Source organism: Thermobia domestica, chromosome 2 (genome assembly GCF_964235325.1).
Source record: "Thermobia domestica chromosome 2, izTheDome1.hap1.1, whole genome shotgun sequence".
In the NCBI taxonomy this organism is placed as follows: Eukaryota; Metazoa; Arthropoda; class Insecta; order Zygentoma; family Lepismatidae; genus Thermobia; species Thermobia domestica.
The window spans coordinates 1,098,822-1,123,686 of record NC_137455.1 but is presented as its reverse complement, the minus strand read 5'-3'; the positions used below and the strand labels follow the sequence as shown (position 1 = coordinate 1,123,686).

Genomic DNA, 24,865 nt, shown 5'->3' with positions numbered 1-24,865 from the left:
TCTGCGCATGCGTGTTATTTGTACTAAATCGGATTTGGTATACGCAACCAAGTGTGGGTGTATACTATGTTATTTAGGGATGAAAAATAGGTCATAGTCTTTTATGACCTGCTTGTTGCACGTAGTCTGCTCTATTGAACCGGAACCAGCACTGCAACTGGAACAGTCTGTAGTCTAGTGTATTTTTTCTGTGCATGCGTGCAATATGTAATTAATTGGAAATTTAATTTTACTGCGCATAAGCAATCAAGTGTGTGTGTGTGTGTGTGTGTGTGTGTTGCTATTTTTTTATTCTCTGCTCTATTATGTTGCTATAAAGTGCTCGTAAAAGAGAACGGGGGTGTTATGTCTTATTTTATGTTTCTGCGCATAGCCGTAGTCTGCTCCTAATCTGGAACAATCTGCGGTCTGCTCTATTATGTTGCTATAAAGTGGTCGTAAAAGAGAACGGGGGTGTTATGTCTTATTTTATGTTTCTGCGCATAGCCGTAATCTGCCCCTGAACCGGAACAGTCTGCGGTCTGATGTGTGTGTGTGTGCGTGTGTGTTCTGGTACCATTGATATAGAGAGCGGCAGTTCTGCTCCGGCGGAATCGGAACAGTTTTGCACATATGCGCAGTAGGTCAAAAATTGGTCTCCATTCTCTGCTATGTTGAAAAAAAGTGCTCATAAAAGGGAACGAGTACACCCCTGCTATGTTAGATAGTCTTATGTTATATGTGCTATGTTATGTGTTCGTAGTCTCTGTGTAATTTCTGCTATGTTTAAAAGAGTGCTCATAAAAGGGAACGAGTCTCTGTGTAATATGTGCTATGTTAAATAGGCGGATGGAGAATGTGTTATCGATCTGCTATGAGTTCGTAAAGTGCTCATAAAAGGGTACGAGTCTTATGTGGCATGTGCGTGGAGGGTGATCCGGTGCCGGCCAATCAGCGCAGACCGTGCGCATGGTCCGCCAATCGGCGTTAAGGGGGCGAGGTCCGGTGCCAGCCAATCGGAAGGGGGTCCCGCGCCAGCCAGTCAGCGCAGTAGATAGGAGGTCGTAAAAGAGCATGACCGATCAGCGTCAAGGGGTGTAACTGTGCCGACCAATCAGCGTCAAGGGGCGTGGCCTGCGCCGACCAATCAGCGTGAGGGGCGTGGCCGGGGCGGGGTCACGTGACCTGCGCCAGCCAATCAGCGTCAAGGGTTTGCGCATGCGCAGTAGGAAAAAAACAGCCCCAAGTGACCCCTATCTACTCAGCTTGAGCTTCTATATACACTTCTTCAAAGCTTGTATTTATGTTAAGTAGCGTAGTGTCATCCGCGTATAGAATTGATGTGGTATTAGTATTTAGAGGCAAATCATTTATCATTATTAAAAATAGTACCGGACCCAGAACAGAACCCTGCGGTACCCCATATTTCACTTCTAAGATGTTTGAATGCATGTTGTTAACACTGACTATCTGTTTACGTTCCTTTAAATAGGATTTTACAAAGTTTAAACTGCTACTGTGGAATCCGTAATACGCTAACTTATCACATAGAATTTTATGATCTACACAATCAAATGCTTTACTTAAATCGCAGAATGTAGCTAGAGCAAAACCCTTATTTTCAAAAACTTCATATATTTTTTTCGTTAGTGATTCTACTGCATCAATTGTGGATTTCCCAGATCTGAATCCAAATTGAGCTTCTAGAATTATGTTTTGCTCGGTCATATATTTATATAGCTGATCTTTAACAATAGTTTCCATAATTTTAGAAAAAACTGGAATAAGGGATATTGGACGGTGATTAGATGAACACGATCGTTCTCCCGTTTTGTATATAGGAATAACTTTTGCTATTTTAAGTGCTTTAGGAAAAATACCTTGAGAGAAACATTTATTGAAGCATATTGCAAGGGGTTGCGCAATTTGATTAATGATAGCTTTTATAAGGTTGTTCGATATGTCAAATATATCCTTACTGTCCGAAGTTTTCATTTTTTTAACTACTTTTATTACATCATCAGGGCTAACATGGTTAATAACAAAAGAACTATTAAATGGACTATGTTGACTTAAATACTGATACATATTTACATTAGTATCTGCATTGTTTTTCTTGATTTCCTCGACGGAAGTAACAAAATACGTGTTAAGAGTATCAGGCGACAGCGTAGCATTTATGGTACTGCTAGGTGTATATACAGGGTGTTAACCATACCGAGAAACTAAAAAGTGATACCTCACATTAAAAAAGTCAAAAAGTATATATATAGACTTATGAGGGAACAGTCGATAGCTTCAGTTGATTTATGATCGCAGGTGTAATGGCTAGTGCATGTGCCTTTAATGTAGGCCTACGTGGTCCGGGGTTTAGTTTCTGGTAGGAGCACAAAAATTTTGACAGTGCTTAAGTCTATGAATGCACCACAAACTTACCTGCAAGCATCCAGCAGTAGTCAGCAGATATAGTGTTCTCATGTTTCATGACACTACTTTGCCTCCATGTCACGCAAAGGATGATGCAGCCTCTCCATGATTTACAGCATAAAATTTCTCCTCATCCATCATATTCTCTCGATTTCACTACTCCCTTCTTGCCAGCGAAGACTTCCCTGATTAACATGCGGTTAAGGACTTCCATGACAGATAACAGTTTTTTTTCACCATGGAATCTCGTCATTGGTGAGCGATGACAACTACGTTGATAAACCAATATTGTAATTTTTTTTTAGCCTTTGGAAGTGATGCACTTGAGGCGGACATCTCTTTCGTACAATGATAATACGAGGGAGAGTCAAAATATAACATTTAGGAACAGCGCGTGTATTGTTCTCAAAATTTGCAGCAATACTTACCAACAGCACTCAGTAAGAAACAGGGAACTCTCGATTCAGCATTTTTGCTCTCAATTTTCCCAGGATACTTTGCGGTCGGCGACGTCACGTGGAGGTATCGCCAAGGATGTTATAAAATAGAGGATTTGCCCATACACATAATCTTGAAGCCATATGTATCCTATGATTGGTGATTTTCTTATCTGTCCATACGGGAGGGTTACTTCGGGTAATTTCTTCTTACTCCTATTTGTACACCCATACGTGCAGCATGTAACCATTGTAGAATATAAATTTGAAGCAACGACTTAAATAAAAAATAAATGACGGACGCACTACATGTCTACATATGAAGATCGCGATGTTTTAAGTCAATATATATGGCGGAAACGAGAGTAGCCAATCAGACGTGCCAATGCTAGCCTTTTTTTGGCTTCTTTTAATTAATAGGATGAAGATAAATATGGACAGACCCTCTATTTTATAACATCCTTGGGTTTTGCAAGGTATCGTTCAAGAGAACAAGTGAAATATTGCATACACATTTGTGCTAGTTGGTATACTGTTTCAAGATGGGCAAAAGTCCAACGCTAATCGCGAACCGGGGCTACCTGTTTAATATATATATATATATATATATATATATATATATATATATATATATATATAGAGAGAGAGAGAGAGAGAGAGAGAGGGGTGGGACAAAAATCTTAAACGTTTGCAAAAGTGTGAAAATCATACCTAGTATGTTGTGGGGCTTCCTTTTGCGTCCAAAACAGCTTGGATCTGACGTGGAATGGATGTATACAGCTTCTGAATCATGGTGTGTTGAATTTTGTACCATTGGAGGGTAATGAGACCGAACACGCCTTTCTAACTCAGACCACAATGGCTCAATGATGTTCAGATCTGGTGATTGTGGGACCCAGGGGAGGTGTGATAGCTCCTGGTCATGCTCCACAAACCATGATTTCACCGTTTTTGCAGCGTGACAGGGTGCCAAATCATCTTGGTAGATGCCATTACCATCAGGGAACAATATTTGGGCCAATATTTGGGAACAATATCATAGGGCTGCGACAGCGTTCTTCATATGTAAACACGACCGGTTGTTGGAAACAAGGTGAAGGTCGATTCATGGGACCACATTACGTGTTTCCACTGCTCATGAGTCCACGCCTTGTGATCCTTGCACCATTGGATACGCCTCTTCGCATTTACTGCTGTGACCAGGGGTTTGGCAATAGCGGACCTGTCATGAATTTTTATTTAATGAAGTTCCCGTCCCATTGTTTTCGATTAAACCCGGTTCTGAAGGCTGGAATTGAGTTCAGACGTAATTTTCATTGCAGTGGTCTTCTTTTAGCAGCTACAATCCGTTTTAATGCTCTCCGGTCCCTATCTGAAAGGATTGTCTTTCGACCACTTTCGTGCTTTGTAGACGTTGTTTGCCCATGACATTGGACACAGTGCCTTTCGATACCCCCACAACGTTCGCCACTGTTGCCACTGAAGCTCCAACCAGACGGGCACCAACAATAATGTCTCTTTGGAAGTCTGTCAAGTCGCCCATTTTACCGCACCACTTTCACACCACGACACTCACAGGTAAACTGGTTACTGCTGACGGGAGAGGAAGGTCCACATGACACATTGAAAACAAAAAAACGATCGGCAACCGCAACACGTGTTCTACAGTGGAGGACCAAACTTATATGTCCTGTATGAAGTGTTTTTAGAATTTTTGTCTAACCCTTATATATATATATATATATATATATATATATATATATATATATATATATATATATATATATATATATATATATATATATATATATGGTGTTTCAAAATAACATCGACAACGTTTGGGAGGTGATTCCTGACACTAAGATAAAATAAAAAGTATAGACCAATCTGAATGCACAAATGCTTCCTTCGGGAGTTACAGGCTGCCGAAATCATGAAAAAAAGAACTTTAAAGGTCCATAGCTCCAAAACTATGAGACCTACCGAAGTCGGATCAAGACTTCATTTTGAAACTAGTATGTACCCTATTCAAATATGCAAATATATATAACTATGCTAGTATCCTGCGGTACTTCTGCAACAATTTTTACAGAGGTAGTTGGTGAGTACTTCAGATTATACGCCCGTAGCCAAACCCCATCTATAAAAATTGCGTGACTACCTTAGGATTCTGAAACATGTATTTTTGGATAGGACACATATACCCGTGTAACGTGGGTTCCTGTCACCACGGCATGGCGCGTCCTCAGGTTGCAGATCGAGGAGAAGGCCTCTAGATATAGAGGTTAGCTGCGAATATACTGAATAAGCAGTCACGGACAGACGACTAGGAGTGGTCCTCCAGCTTGGGGGTTTGGGTAAGGCTAACACCCTCATCCTGTAAAAAAAGGTACTTGTTCAGAAACATTCACAAAAGCCTCGGACAAGGACTAATAACTTGGCACGACCTCAGCGAAAGAAACTGGACATGAGATTTGGAACATGGAATATTAGAAGTCTTTATAGGGCAGGCGCATTAAAATCCGTAACGAGTGAGTTAAAGAAATACAGGATGGACCTAGTAGGAGTTCACGAAGTTAGGTGGGAAAGAAATGGATCTGAGAATTCCGGAAATTTTACGTTCTTTTACGGGGAAGGAAATAAAAATCACTAGTTAGGAACAGGGTTTTTCGTTCACAAACGAAAATTACCAGCAATTAAACGGGTTGAATTTGTTACTGACAGACTTTCTTTTATTACTCTTAAGGGACGGTGGTGTGATATTATTGTTTTAAATGTACATGCCCCAACTGAAGATAAGGATGACGATATAAAAGACAGTTTTTACGAAGAAGTGGAACGAATATTTGACCAACTCTCGCGATACCATATGAAAATTCTATTAGAGGATTTCAATGCGAAGGTAGGACGAGAGGATATTTTCAAACCGATTATAGGGAACGAAAGTCCAAAAACCTAATCGTGAAGAGTACAAAATTCCCACATCGCGACGTTTATAAATACACTTGGACATCACCAGACGGAAAAACACATAATCAAATTGATCACGTTTTAGTAGATAGAAGAAGACAATCTAGCATAATTGACGTCCGGTCGTTTAGAGGGGCTGATTGTGACACTGATCACTACCTGGTAGCAGCGATAATACGAAAAAGATTATCGTTGAATAAAGGTAATATTCATTGTCCGAAAACGGAGAGATTCAATTTAAAGAAATTAGAAGAGAGCCATGTAAGAAAGGAATACCAGATTGAAGTTTCGAATAGATTCTCGGTTTTAGAAGGCTCGGAATGCACTAGTGTTGACGATACATGGATTGAAATTAGAGATAGCATTAAAATTTCAGCAAAAGAAAAATTGGGACACGCGGAAATCCGTAGGAACAAACCATGGTTCGACCAGGAATGCATAAAACTAGCAGACAAGAGAAAACAGGCCAAATTACGCTGGCTATAAAATCCGAATGAAATAACTACACAAAATTTCACAGATATCAGGCGGGAAACTTCGAAAACTTTTAGAACAGAGAAACGCGATTTTCTGAAAGCTAAAATTAAGGAACTTGAAGATAATAGTAAAACTAAAAACATCCGGGACATGTATAAGGGAATCAACGAATTTAAGAAAGGCTATCAACCTCGTGCTTATATATTAAAGAAATCTGACGGTACAGTTCTCACTGACACGGATAGCATCTTAAATAGATGGAAATATTTCTTTGACGATTTGCTTAACACGCAACCAAAAACTAGTGTGCGTGGAGAGAAGGTGATACACACCGCAGAACCGTATATTCCAGAACCCAACCGAATAGAAGTAGAAACCGCTATAAGGAAATTAAAGAAACACAAATCTCCGGGTGTAGATGAAATTCCGTCTGAGTTAATTTTAGCTGGAGGCGAAAAATTGTGGAACAGAATACACAAACTCATTCTCCTTATCTGGAACAAGGAAGAATTGCCACAAGAGTGGAAAGAATCAATCATTGTGCCAATTCACAAGAAAGGCGACAAAACTGACTGTAATAATTATCGAGGCATTTCTCTTCTGTCAAGATCCTATAAAATCCTTTCAAATATTCTGTTAGCAAGACTGACCCCATGCGCAGATGAAATTATTGGAGATTATCAGTGCGGATTTAGACGAAATCGATCAACTATCGACCAAATATTTACCATTCGCCAAATACTCGAAAAAAAAGTGGGAATACAATACCCCGGTACATCAACTATTTATTGATTTTAGAAAGGCTTACGACTCGGTTAGGAGAGAAACATTATACAACGTTCTTACAGAACTTGGAATACCGAGAAAGGCTATCAACCTCGTGCCTAATTAGATTAATTAAGATATGTTTAAATGAATCCCAAAGTAAAGTCCGGGTAGGAAAATTTTTGTCCACGACCTTTCACGTCGAGAATGGCCTGAAACAAGGAGATGCGTTGTCGCCACTATTATTTAACTTTGTTCTGGAATACGCTATAAGGAAAATCAAAGATAGCAACCAGGGCCTACAGTTGAACTGTTTTCACCAGGTTATGGCATATGATGATGATGTAAATTTAATAGGGGATGATAGGAGAACAATAGAAAGAAATGCTGAGATCTTATTAAACGCTTGCAGGGACATTGGTTTAGAAGTAAATGCAAAGAAAACTAAATACATGGAAGTGCGTCGGGACCGCAATACGGCAAATTATGGATGCGTTAAAATATTAAATAATACTTTTGATAAAGTGGATAGTTTCAAATATTTAGGATCAATATTAACAGACGAAAATCATATTCACGAAGAAATTAATTGTCGACTAAAAGCAGGGAATTCGTGTTAATATTCAGTTCAAAGTCTCTTGTCGTCGCGAATTCTATCGAGGAATCTGAAGCTTAAAATATGCAAAACGATAATCATGGCTGTTGTTCTGTATGGTTGCGAAACATGGTCGCTTATTCTGAGGGAAGAACATAGACTGAAAGTATTTGAGAACAAGATCCTGAGACGAATATTCGGACCCAAGAGGAACGGGAATGGGGAATGGCGGAAACTTCATAACGAGGAACTACATAATTTTTATGGTCTACCCAATATTGTTAGGGTCGTCAAGTCTAGGAGGCTTAGGTGGGCGGGTCATGTAGCTAGAATGGAAGAAAATAGATACGCTTTCAAAGTCTTGACTGGAAGACCAATCGGAAAACGACCATTAGGAAGACCTAGGCGCAGATGGGAAGACAATGTTAAGATGGATCTCGCAGAGATTGGAATACAAAGTAGAAACTGGATGCAGTTAGCTAAGGATAGAAGTCAGTGGAGAGCTTTTGTGAACGCGGCATTGAACCTCCGGGTTCCATAGGCCATAGAGTTAGTTTTTTTAGTTAGTTATATGTATATATACACATATAGGCGGATCCAAGGGAACTATAGAGGATATAGTACGCTCCCCCTTTACCTCAAAATTTACACGGCCTAAATGGCAGTTGATTTTATCCTTTACTGGACAATTTGAGGACTATATACAGTCTAGTCCCCCTCTTGATCATATGATGTATCCGCGCGCGCGCGCGTGTGTGTGTGTGTGTGTGTATGTCTGCATGTGCCAGCATAAGTTTCGAGCAATTCCAATCAACTTGGTACAAATATCACTTATACCCTACAGAAAAATACTGCGAATTTAACACCCCTAGGGCGGGGGAGGGGAGGGAGATATGCGTACAACCAACGGAAAACGACCGATGATACTGTCGATTCCACAGTTTTTTCGAAGTCGCTGAGATGAATAGTGATACCTGCGATTCCATTTAAGTAACGTCTACTAGGGTTTCGCTCGAGACGAGACGATACAGAATTTTCGTCAAAAAATTTGAGTCGAGACAGAGTGCTTGCAATAGAAACATATTTATTTTTTAGACGAGACATCACTTTCACGACATATTTTCGAGTCGAGACAGCCTCAAATTCTGTCTTGTTCGTATCCCTAACGTCCACCTTCATGTTTTACCAAGGAATATCGTTGCAACGCTAGTATAACAAGTATGACAAAAATTAGAGCCAAAACAAAATGAATAAGGTACTTACCCTTTACTGTGATAACGGCTGTGCCAATTCGTCACTGTCATCATCTGTTTCACCCTCGAATGCACCGTCCGAATCATCTGACGGCTCACTGTCGCTATCTTCTGTTCCTCCAAACGAAATCAAAATTTTTTCTACCTCATTTTCCATCAAGCCGTCCCGCTCCCAATACTGTTTTTCTTTTTTTTCGACACGCTGACAGAAACCCTTCCAATCTTCTGAAGTGCATGATGATATTGCAATTGAGGTAAGTTCCTGGAGTGCTGTGAATGAAAGTGACCCTGTCGTGTTATGATCACGTATATATTTTTTCACCTTGGCCCACGAAAGTTCTATCGGGTTCAAATCACACGAGTACGGGGGAAGACGAAGCACTGTATGGCCATGTTCTTCAAGTAATTTGTCCACACGATACGTTTTCTCACGAGGTTTGTTGGCTTGAATTATAGCGTTTAATTCCGCCTTCCTCATCGTTTCATCACAGCTAATTTGTCGAGATTTTAGCCAGGAGAGCATATCGGTTTTCAAGCTATAGCCCGAAGGAACTTTTTCTGCTTGTACTGAATGGTAAGGAGCGTTATCCATTACTATGACAGACTGAGGAGGAATATTTGGGATAAGTTTTTCTCTAACCCACTTCTGGAAATTCTCACCATTCATTTGACCGTGATAAAAATCCTGTACTACTACCTGCTTTATATATAAGGCACGCGTTCGGTACAAATCCATTAATGCTTCCTGCATGCACAACTATGAGTCGATATGCAGAACTAGCATTCGCATGGACCCCTACGACATCGTCTGACTGACAACACTTCTTTGTTGTAATGTTGCTGTCGACTCCAGTTTCATCAAGATATATCAGAGCGCGATTTTCTCCCCGATATGTCTTGACAGCTCTTAAATATTTACTCCTCCACGTTACAATATCTGGTCTTTCAATCAACACCTTTCTCCTATTGTTACATCTCTTCCAAATGAAACCACACTGTCTCAATACCTTGCGCAGTGAGTCTATTTTCCAAGGAAAATGAATTTTTTGCCGCACTACAGTTAAAAGCTTAGCACACGTTGGAACAATGTGATCTGACACGCACATATCAATCACAGCATTTCTTATAACACACAAATCAAATCTACAAGGACATTACTGTGATCGGGTCTTTTCCTGTGTTTACCGGAAGAAATCAATTTTCGTGTCGGAGAATGCATTTTCCGTGTAAGAGATTCCTTGCGAATTCTTTTTATAGTTGATTCAGACAAACCTGTAGCTCTAGAAGCACGTTTTGTGGCTTGACCAAGAGGTACTAAACACTGTTTCTCTCTTGATTCGCATTCACAGAATTCAACAATGTTGCTTATTACCGTATTTTTCGACAATCACTATGAATAGTCGCGCCTTTCTTCCTAGAGCTCGCCATTACACTAAACCACAGTATATTATAATATTAAAAACACACTAATTCGAAAAATACAACGAAAGTAAGCACGAAACACAAAGCACAACGCGCGTTTCAAATGATACCACGGAATAGCACACAGATAACTTTACCCGGAATAGCAGACGACATCTAAGTATGGACCACACCTCAAAAACCGAAAATGGACTTGACCGTGTCGTTGACCTTTCCCCGTCTACCCTGTTTTAGGGTTCTTCTCGTCATTTGTTGGCAATACGTATTGTACACAACACATTAATTAACAGAAAAATCTATATTAAAATTGGGAATTCTTATAACGTTATCCGCATGACCTCTTTGCACCTTTTACAAGGCAGTAAATTGAGTCCGATTCTTTTTGATCTTTATATTCGTGACTTATTCACTCAATGTACGACTCCCGCACGAATAGTCAGTTTCGCAGATGATCTGTTCCTTCGTCTTTTGACGCCTACTCTGGACGCTGGATGCGAGACGCTGCAACTTGCTCTTCAAACTCTCATTTCTTGGTCCTCTCAACATGGCCTCGACATTAATTGGAAGAAGACCAGATTCATAATCTTCTCTCGACGGAAACATCTTCCTCCCACCTTTGGTATACAACCTTCCAATGGACCTGCGCTCAAATACCTAGGCTTAATTCTTGATAAAAATTAAAGACGAAAGACCATCTTAACTATTTAACCCAGAAAGTAGATAACTTTACTCGTTTGTTTCGTTGTATCTCAACCAAAAAGTGGGGTCTGCATCCTTTTAGTCTTTTGACCATCTTGAAACAATGTGTGGTCGCTAAATTTATGTATGGTGCAATTTTCTATTCCCCTACCATAAGTTATTTTTACACGAAGCTGACCCGTATAATCTACGGGTTGGTGAAACTATTTTTTCTCAGCCTCGATTTTGCCCCAAACAAGCCCTCCTTGAGCAGTCCCATTCTGTACTACTTACTGTAGAAGTACCAAAGTTAGCTGGTAAATTCATCTTAGCACGACTTGGTCGTACTCACTCTTTACGAATCGAGAGACTTCAACAATTAGATCACCTCTTAAGTACGTCATGTCCCCCCATTTGACCGCTCTCCCATGGATTTTACAAGCCTATCTTGATCTTAATTTCTTGCTATTCTTGGCAGTACAGTACCAATCTTATCACTATTCCAGCCATCCTAAGGCCGGCTATACACAATAAGATAGATCCAAGGAAATCTCTTACGATTTGTCCTAGAGTCAAAATCTCAACGTGTATGGCAACAGATCGCATGTCATTTCCTGTGTTCTGAACGATCCTATGAGATTTCTCTTGTTTAGAGCACGCTCTATTTCGGAAAGAAAATTGATAAGATTTCGATTTAAGCGATATCAGGTGAGAAAAAGTGAAAACAAAACAAGTGAAAACACAACTGATGAGGTATCTTCTGATCGTGCAGGTTTACTTTAGGTGTACCACTCGAAATAATTGTTGAAAAAATATAATTTGTCACTTTCCTAAATGATTTGCATTGACCGACATGAAAATATCTTACATAGCACAGATAAAATCCCTGAAGGGGACCATCAAAAGCAATTGTTGATAAACTACAATTCTTTTACGATTTGCGTACAAATACGAGGTCCAGATATATAGTATAGAAACTATAGTGCAAGAAACGCAAACCAAGTTGTGCTAGGTTGTTTCTAGAAAGTACGAATGCTATTTAACTGAGTCAGAGCAGGGCTAAGCGGTGGCCCGAGGGGGTGTGAGCGAAGGGAGCAGGCGCGTCAGTGAATGTAGTGAAAACGAGTGGGTTTTGGCAATGATATGAGTTTGAATAGCACTTGTCATGGTATCGTAGTAGTAGCCCTCCACTTGTAAACATAAATTATGGCTTCTGTAAACTATGCAGAAATACACCGGTGGTGAAAAATAGTATCACCGGTCATCTTTCATATGCACTCACTTAGGTAAAAGTTTCGCAGAAGGGGTCCAGAAGTAAGCAGAACATACAAAATTTACAGGAGAAATGAAGATGCAAGTACTTAGACCTAACACAACCTAACCAAGTCTAACCTAATGAAGTTAACTAACTTAAACTAAACTAATATTAAAAGAAGTAAGCGAAATTCTATCACTTTTTGAAAATTGTGTTGGATCCATTTACTAATATAATCTAACGTAACATAACCGTAACTAACGTGAACCAACCTAAACTAATGTGAATAGAAACTACCGAAATTGTAACATTTCTTAGAAAAAATAGCTGGACCCTTTCTGCTAAACCTTGTCTCACCTATTTTAACCGTCGTAAAAACATTTATAATGATTTTACACTAGTAACTCTACAGTTGTAAACATAAAATACAGGTCTATTACTTTGTATTTAATTATGCTGCTTGCAAAAAAAAAAAATGTTGCATATAAATATGTCTTTTCATGCAAAGTATTAAATTTTACTCGTAAATCTTCTAAAATGTGGTGCGCCAAAAGTATACCAGCACCCTTCTGACTTTTATGTTTTTTTTTAGAGGTATCCAATTTAACAATATAGCGCCTGATATTAATATCAGTGGGATGGGAAGTGTGGTTTAGCATAGTAATTCTTCAACTTTGTACTTTTATTAAATAGAACTATTTCACAATGTTGATAAACGTCATTCGATCAGACAGGAAAACTCTTTACGTGTATGGCACACAAGGGTAAGATTTCCTACAAGATATGTCATAACATTTTTCCGAAGATAAATCCTAGGATATTTCCTAGGATTGATCTCGTAGTGTATAGCGCGCCTAATTATCCGCCCATTCATGAACCAGCGCTACTGTCTACAGTCTACCACCATATCTGGACAGACTGCCTGCAACCTCTTTGTCTTGACACCGTTTTTATATACACAGACGCTTCTAAATATCCCCATTTGTCTGTGGGAGCTGCAGGTTTCATTGCTGCTCGCAATCTTACCATGCAATACAAATTGCCTGCTTCCTTTTCGATTATCGATGACGAAGCGTTTGCTATTCGCTAAGCCCTCTTAGTTGTCAAGCCTCACAATATCCCAACTTCTTGTATTTGTACGGACTCGCTTAGTGTGCTTTAATCACTATCCCGTATTTACTGGAATGCTAAAGCTACATGGCTCATACTCAATATTAAACTCTTCATCACACTCTCATGACTACAGACCACATAGTTCACTTTCGTTTCACGCGTACGCACGTAGGCTTCGAACACGGCGATATTGTAGACCTGGCTGCAAAACGCGCATATACCGATGGCAAGGTTTGTTTTATCAAACTTCCTTATCAAAATTACTATTACCTCTTAGACAGTCAATACAATCTCGCTTTGATACGATGGCAACAGCAAAACAGACGTGGTTCTGGCCAATCCTACTGGACAATTGTTAGACCTCACCGCCTCAAACCCAGAGATTTCATTACTGATTGGTTTCGCCTTGAAATCACCACCTACTATCGCAACTTGTTTGGAACTGTTCTTACTCCCGCCAAGGTTTTTCAGATTCTCAAGGAAGACACTTACCACTGTTGGTGCGACAAAGGTATAGGCATCCTTAACCACCTCTTGTTTGCATGCGATCTTCTGAATCAACATCGACATCCTTTCTACAGCAACTGACTTTCTACCTTGGATTGGCCCTTTTTCCTATTAGTACATCTTAGTAACATACAATTAGTTCGCCATCAGAATTCTTATTAACTTTCTACTCCACAACGGTATTTTCCTCTAACAAACTCATTACCACTTACTACTAACACACTACTACTCACACTAACTATTCAAAAATAACTTAATTACTTGTTCTCTCTTTTTGAAAGAACTTTATGAAGGAATTCTCTGCTCAGTCATCAATTTTACAAGATCTTTACGGAGAAATTCTCTGCCCAGTCGTCAATAGTTGAAAGAACTTTACGAAGGAATTATCTGCCCAGCCGTAAATATTGCAAGAACTTTACGGAGGAATTCTCTACCCAGCCGTCAATTCTTGTTTTCAGACCATTGATCGATCTACATCAATCTATGAAGTTCTACCTTGATGAAGACACTTACCTGCCGACCGAAATAGTCCTCCATCCATATTGGGCTTGGAACAATCAATCTTCTTCATTTTCTCTAATTGAACAATATAATACTTGTGGCCTACCTAGCCGTTCCGTCTGAGGCACCCATCCTATCACTGATAATAGTGTACAAGAAAGAAAGAAGGATTATTTACAAGAAAAACTTGTCTTGGCATCACTGCAGAAGCGGTGTTTTGGAATTCAAGATGGTGATATATCAATCTCTGTGGGGTACATTATCCCATAAAAGACGCGTTTGTGGTTTGTATAAGAAAGCTCTGCGGATCTTGGAAAGCTGGTATGAAGATCAGTAAGTTGAAGTGGAAGTATTTGGAATAATTGTTCGGAAATTTGGTGCTTTCTCATTTTATGGGGCATGAGTTTGTAAAATCTATGGAAGGGCATATTTTGGAATTGGGGGGAAGAACTTTCTGCTTAAATTCGTACTTTCTTGCTATATCTTGTGTATTTTTTGATGATTTAGGTTAGGTTAAGTCAGTTTAGATTAGTTTGGGTTTAGTTTAGATTAGGTTAGGATTATTGGATTTGGGAGGCCAGAATTCTTGGCTTGAAATTCGTACTTTCTTTGTATATTTTCTGTTTTTGATGGTTTAAGTTAGGTTATATTAGATTAGATTAGGTTAGTTTAGGTTATTTTATGTTAGTACTTAGTAATTAACCTTACGTAACATCAACTCATTTCTCCTAAACATGGTGTTTTTTTTTTACCTGATTTTGGCATCTCAGTTCCAAAATTATCTCCTACGGAAGAAATATTTTACATGATTTCTCAGTAGGATTGTATAAGTAATCTAAATATATTGGGCTTTACCTTTCACATTATTAAGAATAAAGCAATACGAAATGTAAAGTGTGCTCTTTACCACGTAGTACTCCATAAGAAAGACATGATGAAGTAAAGTGCTATGTGAAGGCACTATACGAAGTGATCATAGAAGTGTCGCAGAGCTGTGCCACGCACAAGGCATATATTTTAATGCGGGCTAAGTTCCAAAGTTGCGTCGTTTGTTTCTAGCTAAATTTTGAAAATTTACCGGGAATAAATGGATTATTTACTGGGTTGTGTGCGGGATAATGTGTAAAGAGTGTGGAAGTTGTGTTTATTTTTGTTTATGACCGCTTATAAACATAGAATTACTTGGCAAGCGGAGGGAACTACTTCGCGCAAGGTTACCGTATGATTGGATAGCAGGAAAATAACGAGCATTTGTATTCTGAACATGGCTACAGGTGTACACAAACGCTTCAGTTGGTATTCGGCATTAGTAACCCTGTCTTCCTTATCAGCGACCATTATCACAGTAGGCCAATTGTGGTCAGGGTTGATTGTTCACTTCAGATAAGATGGCTATGAGTTGGGGAATAATGGAGATACACTCAAATGAAATATATTTTTATTCCAATACGCTGGGCTTAGGAGCATAGGCTTAGCAAATGTCTGTCTTAAAGATTGCGTGATAGTTTATCTTTTAACTACTGATTGATATGGAAGTATATAAAACTGATTAGTTGTGAGTACACTAGTTCGCGCATCTCCATTATTGTTGTTGTAAATTGTTGAAAGGAAAGAGGGCTATTGAAAAATTACGTGCTTTCTTCCATTGCAAACTATCAGCCACTTAAAGTCTAGCTGGTAAAATATTAAAAGAATATTTTCTATTTACTGTACGGTGCAGTGTCCATTATTATTTGGTCTGAATTAGACCCGTGGTTCTCAACCTGTACCATTCCCTAAGATGGCAGGAAAGGTATCGAAGGCTACTACAAGACTACTATGTAGACAAAAGGAAAGAAAACGTAGTTATTCAGCAACGTGGTCTGAAATCACGGAGTAAGAGATACCACGTGCACTCAAGGTTTTTAAACCCATGAGAAGAACATCAAAGTTTTCAAACGAGTACGCCAGTAAAAGAGATAAAGGACTTATGCATTAGAACAGCATAAAATGTGTTACCTCAACGCCCATTCTTATTTCAACTATTTTGACTTCCTACGGACGATCTGACAAGCAGTTACGTAACTACGTGGCATTTCCGAGTCATCATTGTAAGCGTAATCCTTATCTTGTTTTAATTTTGTTGCATTCCTCTTAGATTCTTTTACTGAAAATGGCTTAATACTGCACGATTTATTTCTTTTGACATCCTTAGAAAATGAATGTCATCGTTGTTCAGTGTTCCCGGCGTCTTAAGATTTTTTTCGAAGCCTTTTGTTTTTTGTCTCTTCTTGTTGCAGAGCTTGTTACAGATATCAGGCGGTACTTCTACGCCAGAGGTTCGAGGAGCATCTCTGTGAGACAGACATGATGAAGGTGAAGAAACTGCTGGCGGAAGGCGAAGAAGAGCTCTGGAAGAATCAACACTACCAGCCAAAGAAATGTGAGTCTTTTCTGTAAGAGGCCATGCTGAAATAATATTTTAAAAAATTCAAAGAAATTTTTAAGAGGCGAGATTAATTGATTTAAATTAATTTTTTAAAAAATTAAAATCAATTTTACTTAAAACTTATGGAAAATGCCATATTTCTGACTATTCTTGAATACTAATTGAATGAAAAGCTGAAACTGTCATCGTAATCCACATGATGGTAGGATCTTAATAATGCAAGTTTAAACAAAGTGTATCTTTTTTTTTTTTTTTAAACAAATGTCGTTCAAGGTTGACCAGGACTTTTATTTCTTTACAGAAAACAGATAGCATAAAAAGCACCAAACTATGTCAGATTTTCACAGTATTCTCCAAGCGCGTCGAGGCACCGTTGCCATTGTTGTGGCAGCTCTCTGATTCCTTTGGAGTAGAAAGAACTTGGTTGTTGTAGCCACTGCAGGACATCGTTCCGCAGTGCTTCATCTGTCGTGAATTTCTTTCCTCCCAGATGGTCTTTAAGCGGTGCAAACAAATGATAATCATTGGGTGCTAAATCTGGACTATAAGGGGGATGGGGCAGAACTTCCCAGCGCATTTCGGCCAGAGTTGTTGTCACATTGGCCGTATGAGGGCGGGCATTGTCATGGAGAAGAATGATATTTCCAGACAACATCCCAGCTCTTTTTTTTTTTTTTTTTTTTTTTTTGCGAATGGACTTTCGTACCACTCAACAATGTGGAATAATACTGGACATTAATTGTGCTCCCTTTGTCCAGAAAATCCACATGAATAACACCCTTCATGTCCCTTGCCATGATCTTTCCACCTCCCGTCCTTCGCGAAACTGTTCACAGCATTCGTACACTCTTGTCCGTGACATCGTTTGTTCACCATACTGTGCTTGCAATCTTCTGAAAATCTCAACTGGTTTAACTTTCTCCTTCACAAGAAATTTGATTACACATCGCTGCTCCACAGACTCACTGCTTGCCACCATGTTCGTTGCAACTGTTGCGCATGCACGAAATACGTCATGCCAGGCGCTAGTTACTCGAGAAGGAATACATTACGTCACCGGCAAGTTTCATCATGATCCGGCTATTCATCGATTATTCATGTACGAAAATCCCGGTCAACCTTGAACGACCCTTGTAGATTATGTTTAAAGACAGGGCCAGAATTTTGACAATGTACTGATTTAATTATTTCGTATTGTACAGGAAACTAGAGGGGATAGTTTAGTTCATTTAACATTCAAAACCCACAATTTTTGGTTCAGAATTGTAGGCGCTAAATTCGTTGTACAAACGCAGAGGAGTGATTCCTGAGAGTAAAACAAACAAGAAAAGTTCCAATAAACATAGGGCGAAAACCCATCGTTTATGTGTTATAGGCTGCCGAAAACATGAAAAAATAAAATTTAAAGGTTCATAGCTCCAAAACTATGGGACCTACCTTGGTCGGGTGAAGACTTCATTTAGGAACTAGTATGTGCCCTATTTAAAAATGCGTGTTTCAGAATCCTGAGGTGCTTCCACAATAATTTTTATAGAGGGAGTTTGACTACGGGCCTATGATATAAAGTACTCTGCAACTACCTCCATAAAAATTGTTGCGTGAGTACCTTAGGTTTCTAAAATATGTATTTTTGGATAGAGCACATACTAGTTTCTAAGTGAAGTTTTGACCCAACTACAGTAGGTCCCATAGTTTTGGAGCTATGGACCTTTAGAATTCATTTTTTCATGTTTTCGGCAGCCTATAACACGTAAACGATGGGGTTCCCGCCCTATGTTTATTGGAACTTATTTGTTTGTTTTACTCTCAGGAATCACTCCTCTGCTTTTGTACAACGAATTTAGTTATATATATATATATATATTGGGTGTTCTAAGAATAGCGCCCACGGACTAAACAGCACTATTCTAAAGGGCAAAATACAGCAAAAATGTTATATGATGGTATGCCCTCCGGGGCCTCCTTCAGCCGCTATGGAGAATGAAAATTTGACAATATGGCAACGTCGCAGATTAACTTGGAGCCATTGTATCACTGTACGAATTCAAAAAGCAGTTGAATGATTGCTACACTAATAAATGATGCTAGTGTCAATCAATATCGACTTTAGCTGTCATATGGAAAGATCAATATAATTAAATTTATAGATTGTTAGACCTAATCTATGGTTCTTTATTTGCAACGTTGCCACATAGTGTAATTTGTGTCTCTAGACGAGGACTCGAAAGGTATATATATATATATATTTTGCTTTCTTTTGACTCCTACAATAATGCTGTATAGTCTTTGGGCGCCAGTTTCAGAACACCTGATATACACGGAGCGAATCATTTATTATGTCCAACCGTGATAACGGAGAAACCAAAATAGGGGGAAAAGAGAAACTGTAGGAAGCAACTATAAGGAAGGAGCTATCTTGGCATATATTAAAAGGAATATCCAACAAACAGTATTGCCAACCCAACATGAAATTATGCTTTTTCAAATGGCATTACGTATTTTATTACATATTTAAAATAAACATTTCAAACGAAAACTTAAAACACCACAGGTATTATTGAGTAATGCAAACTAAGGATGATATAGTATCACAGACATTCAAAGTTTGGAAGCCTCTATAACACGTACTACACGATGGATAGGATAATGCACATCGTATGTACCTCAGCGGTAGAAACTATGGTCATGGTAAGACTTGTTTCGAATGAATAGGAACGAAGTTAGAAGGGCTTGAAAATTATTTTTTTTCGAAAGGTTTTATTTTGAAAACATGCTTAGGTAAGTATCGTATACTTGTATGGTTACCAATTGGCCTAACAAATCATTTTGCCGTTTACACCACTTTGATATCTCAAGCCGTTCCGGTGATATGATAAACATTCATAGAGTTCGCAACACTGCTGAAAATGGCGTATTTGTGGAAAACATTTAAAATGATTGTTGTTTTCCTTCTCTTTTATAATCCAGCAATAGCTTTTAGTAGCTGTAATTACATGATTTAAACAGTGTTGCAAACTTCAGCAATACTTTTCACATCTTCAGGATGGTTTTGTTTGGCAATTGCAAATAACTAGATATGATACTTATCTAAGCATGTTTTCGGAATAAACCCTTTCGAAAAAAAATTCAAACCATTGAACTTCGTTCCTATTCATTGAAAGTAAGTCTTATCATGACCATAGCATCCAACACTAAGGTACTTTCGATGTGCGTTATCCTGTCTATATCTGTTCTGCTGTATATATAATAGAGGCTTCCAATGTTTATGATAGTATAACATCCTTAGTTTGCAACATTGAATAATAAATGTGGTATTTTAAGGTTTCGTTTGACATGTTGATTTGAAATATGTAATAATCTGACGTAATGCTGTTTGAGAAAAAGGAACTTTATATGGGTCAGCAACACTGTTTGTTGGGTGTTTCTGTTTAATACGTGTAAAGATGGCTCCTTCCTTATAGTTGCTTCGTGACAAGTTTCGCTTTTCTCCCTCTTTTGATTTCTCCGTTATCACGGTTGGACATTATAAGTGATGCACCTTGTGTATTTTACACAACAGGCTGATGCGTTTGTAATAAATTTTCGAACATACTGCCCACCTCAAACTGAGTTTTTATCGTATCGGTTTGATTAAAATGCATATCCTAAGGATAGGAGGGGATCAAGATTTATTTCAAAAATAGTGCCTCAGAAGCATTTGAAGTTTGAAAAGTAAAAATTGATATATAAACTCATAAAACTAAGTGGACATGTCCCAGCAGTTTAAAAAATTCCGCTTATAAGACTGGAAAGGAGAAATATCTGTAATTTTTTGCTCCATATTAATATTGGCGACTGTGTGGTCACCACGCGAAAACAGCTTAACCCTTTAAAATGAATTTTTGAACATAGCACTTGGATTGAGTCAGTTTTTATCTTTACTTCCATTAAAATGGATATCTTAAAGCGGGTGAAAGGGCAGGGTTTCAAATGTATTCAAAAAAAAAAAAAAAAAAAAATACAATTTGCCGCTTCTTGGATGAATATCACTCTAGCTTCTTGTCTTTCTCTAATTACGCAGAATGGAAACGCATTAGATCATATATATAATCTTTTATAGAGAAATACTTCTATAATTTAATGGAGCTGCTTGATAACTTAAAAAAATAAGTTTTATCAAGCTTGAGAATTATGAGAGAGATTCTTTTGTATATATGTATCCAACATCATATATTCATTGAACATTAGGGAATTATTAGAAAATTATGTGCAATTTATGTACAAAGTCCACTATAAATTCACAATTGTAGCTCGTTTCTATAGATAGCTGTAAACACTTTATTTATGTACGAGGGTTGGATCGTTAATTTCTTTCTGCTTGAAGTGAAAAATGTATATATATCGCTGCTTATTGAATTCTGCCACTGACTTCCTCGCTGGAGGAGTGACATTGATTTCGTGAAAGAGGAACAACTGTCTTCTTTCTTTTTCTCTCCTTAGCCTTGAGTGTCCAATCTTGGCTGGTCCAGCCAAATCGGAATGAGCAATTGCCGATGTCTCCAGGTTAAGACATTCTATATTTACTGTTTTGGGACTTAAGGGTGTCTTTTGGCTAGTGTCGTATCAAAAAGGAAGAAATCTTCGGTGTATTCTAGGGAGCCATTTAATTCTGCAGAAATAGATAAACCATTGTTTCGTATTACTTTGTATTTTATGTTCGTTTTTCCTGGAAGATACCGGGCATTTTAACCCTATATTCTTTATGTAGCCCAAACGTTCAAATAAATACTTCATACGCTATATTCTTCTTCATGCATTCAGTCATTAAGATCAGCAATTATATCAGGTCTGAATCCAATAGCCAGATCAGTGTGTTTCATCGAAAAATATGGGTCAGTGTAAAACCTTATGTATAATGTTCTAGAAAATGCAGGAGAGTTGATTTTTTTCTAAACGTAAAAATTGCTTCTGTACGAGAACCATGCCACGTACTGAGATGAACAAACCCTCTTCAGGCTCTTCATTATAAGGGTACGTAAAAAGGTTAATGAGATACAGCTAAAAGTATTATTAACCCTTAATTTTTGTTTAGTTATTAAAAAATGAAATGAAATCTTAAGTTTTACGTCCCACATATATGCCAGCTAGGCCAAAGGACACGGTGATGATGAGAAATGCATGAATTTGTGGAATCGAGAAAGTGGGGGGAGGGCAGGACAACCCCTAGAAAACCCACGCACACGGTGTTTGTCCACCACAAAGCTCACTTGGTACGAGCTGGGATCGAACCAAGGACCCCATATACCAGAGGCGGATGTCCTTGTTTAGTTATAATAGTGTCCAAATAGATGACATGTCAACCGATACATCGCATCGAATTCATCAAACTTAGATGATTGAGAATAAATTGCAGGGGCGGATCCAGGGGGGGCGATCGCGATCGCCCCCCCAGAAGAGGAAATTTTCTTATTTTATATATATAAATAAAACCCATCAAAAAGTTTGGAGCCTTTAAAAGTAGCAGTATGACAACCCACCGCCCCCCCCCAGAAGTCGGTCCTGGATCCGCCCCTGATAAATTGTCGTGGGTAGTTTTAGAGAAAATCTAAAAAATACAGTATAATATCATTTATCCGGACTAACTGGGACCAAAGTCAATCCAGAAAATCGAAAATTCGTATAATCCGGGTAATATGACTAATAAACAAAACAAATCTTTAAATAACCTTTTATTACGATAACTTTTCACATCATTTCTTAACAAAGAATTGGTCTTCTGTCTTTTGTTTCAAACACGTGTGGCGTTTGAATGAAGCACAGTCACGCACGAAAAGGTAAATCAAAGTCAAAACCATTTATATCTGGTGAGTCAGCCCACTTCAACGCCCTGTGACAATGTAGTAAAACTTTCTTAAACTCGACAAAAAGCATTTTATGTAGAGTATTAACATAAATTATTGTAGAATCTATTAGGAACTGTACATTTAATCAAAATAAAATGCGAATGTTTGGCGTACTATACTTATGTTCTTGCTATCATAGTTTAAAATTATCTATGTGAACATTAAATAAATAAAAAAAAAGTGTTAACAAATTTGTTCCGGAGATCTGGATAAACGAGGCTGTACTGTACGTTCGGTGCTAATAATAATTTTAGTTTTCTTTTTAAGAAATGGTTATTTATGTACTGTATATGTATGTTTACTAGTAGATTGTATCTTTTTGTGTTCGTGTTTTTCTAACGTTTCAGGTACTACATGTAAGAATAAATTATAAAGCACACATACACGAGTTTCATGCTTAATTAACAATTAGTCGTTCGTTATCATTTGAAAGATATTGCAGTATATATATACACAGAGTCTTCCAAAAGTCCTGAAAAAAGTAAAAAACTGTAACTGAAAGTACTACTTACAATTTTGTATTTTGTTTGTAATGTTTAGTGGAAATGTTAAAATTTTTGTTGGCAACAATGAGCGGATGTAAACGTTGACGTCACAACCGCAAATCACGTGACAAAGATGTCGTCTACTCAAGAGAAACCGTAGTATGTGGCGTGGTTTTGTGAGTTAAAATCTAGTGTTTTGGTGAGAAGAAAATCCCGACAAAAATATAGGAAACAACCACCTGCAGGTTCAAGTATCAAGAGATGGTACGATAAGTTCCTAGCTACCGGAAGTGTCTTGTACTTGCCTCATAGCGGAAGGCCAACAACCAGTGTTGCTGTGATTCAGTCCGTGCAGGAAAGCGTGTTGCGAAGTCCAAAGAAATCGTCGAAACGCAGATCCTTGGAGCTGCGAGTGCCAAAGACAACGCTACACAACATCGTTCGTAAAAACCGAAAGATGTTCAGGACCTTCGGAAGAAGATACGTGATGTGATTGGGAGTATTACGGATGAAGCACGTCCAAATGCCATTCTTGGATTCCCGAAAAGACTTCAGCAATGTTTGGACGTAAATGCTCAGCTGGAGGTTTGGCGTTGTAAAAATGCTTGGAAACAAAATTTCAGACTTTCTTACAAGTCCACTAAAAGTTTTGTACAAATACAATAAATGGTTACAAAGTTACACCTTTTTACTTTTTTGCAAGACTATTGGAAGACTATATATATGCGTCCTTACAGCGCAAAGGTTCTATGTTCAATTTTAGAAATTTTACAAGAGACCAAAAATAATGGACATAGGATATAGGAGGACATATGTCATTGGACAATATTTTATTCATTATTTCTTGTAAATAATAATGATTTCGTATCCTTTCTTATCGCCGTGTGAAAGAGCACATCATGTGCCATGGATCATGTGCCGAAAAAAAATTGGACTCAAATTTCTCCCGTAATACATTATTATGACGTCAATTCATTTGGAAACCAGGACTCAGCGAGGAATTTCATGGATATTTGACTAACTTAAATTGTATGGTTTAATAAATTTGAAACTATTGTGTTGTAAAATATTAATAATAAAAAATTGACGCCTTTTCTTTTGTTAGTTACATTTTCTCCTGGCGGCGTGGCATTCGGAAGAGAAGCTAAGGTGCCAGATTGGGTGTTGGATTACTGGCATCCTCTTGAGAAGGCTCGATACCCAGAATACTTTGCGCGAAGGGAGGAGCGGAAGAAGGAGTACATTGAGTTTTGGGAGAAGATGTACGAGAAGCCAACGCGTTCCTGTCGTTGATCATATTATGAACTTGTAGTCAGTGGTGGTCGCTTTGTTGTTGGCTCCCGTTCATATTCAATGTCTTTTACATTTCTTGTGTTCACAAATTGTATGGATTGTATAGTGTTGTGAAGATAATAAACTGTTGTAAATAGTTCAGAGTTAAGGTATTTTTCTTTCCCAGTTCCCTGTATTTAAGTTCTTTTGCGTCTGCAATAAAATTCATGAGTAAAATTAATTATCTTTCTTTACGAACGTACAAGGAACTTAACAAATAAATTTCTTCTAGAGAAGTATTTACTTTCATCGGTATTAACTATAGAGGTAACCAAGAAAGTTCTATCGCTTTTTGTGGAAGTCTGTGTTTCATTGGCCCTCACACCGTGAGTTGAATGCAATCGGAGATAAGGCGAAGG

General features: G+C 38.3%; 1 protein-coding gene across 2 annotated transcripts in view; it reads left to right on the top strand.

The window, feature by feature from the left end:
* Positions 1-24,611, top strand: part of LOC145679647 (NADH dehydrogenase [ubiquinone] 1 beta subcomplex subunit 9-like) — a 46,088-nt gene extending 21,477 nt beyond the window's left edge. The window contains exons 1-3 of one of the 2 annotated variants that reach the window (XM_081750222.1): positions 14,511-14,712; positions 16,659-16,801; positions 24,280-24,611. In XM_081750222.1, coding sequence (XP_081606348.1) covers positions 14,609-14,712; positions 16,659-16,801; positions 24,280-24,467 — 435 coding nt within the window. In that variant the 5' untranslated portion in view covers positions 14,511-14,608 and the 3' untranslated portion in view covers positions 24,468-24,611. Of the gene's footprint in view, positions 1-14,510; positions 14,713-16,658; positions 16,802-24,279 lie in introns of those variants that run through there. The other variant, XM_081750223.1, reaches the window with a different exon arrangement.
* Positions 24,612-24,865: the final 254 nt, after the last annotated feature.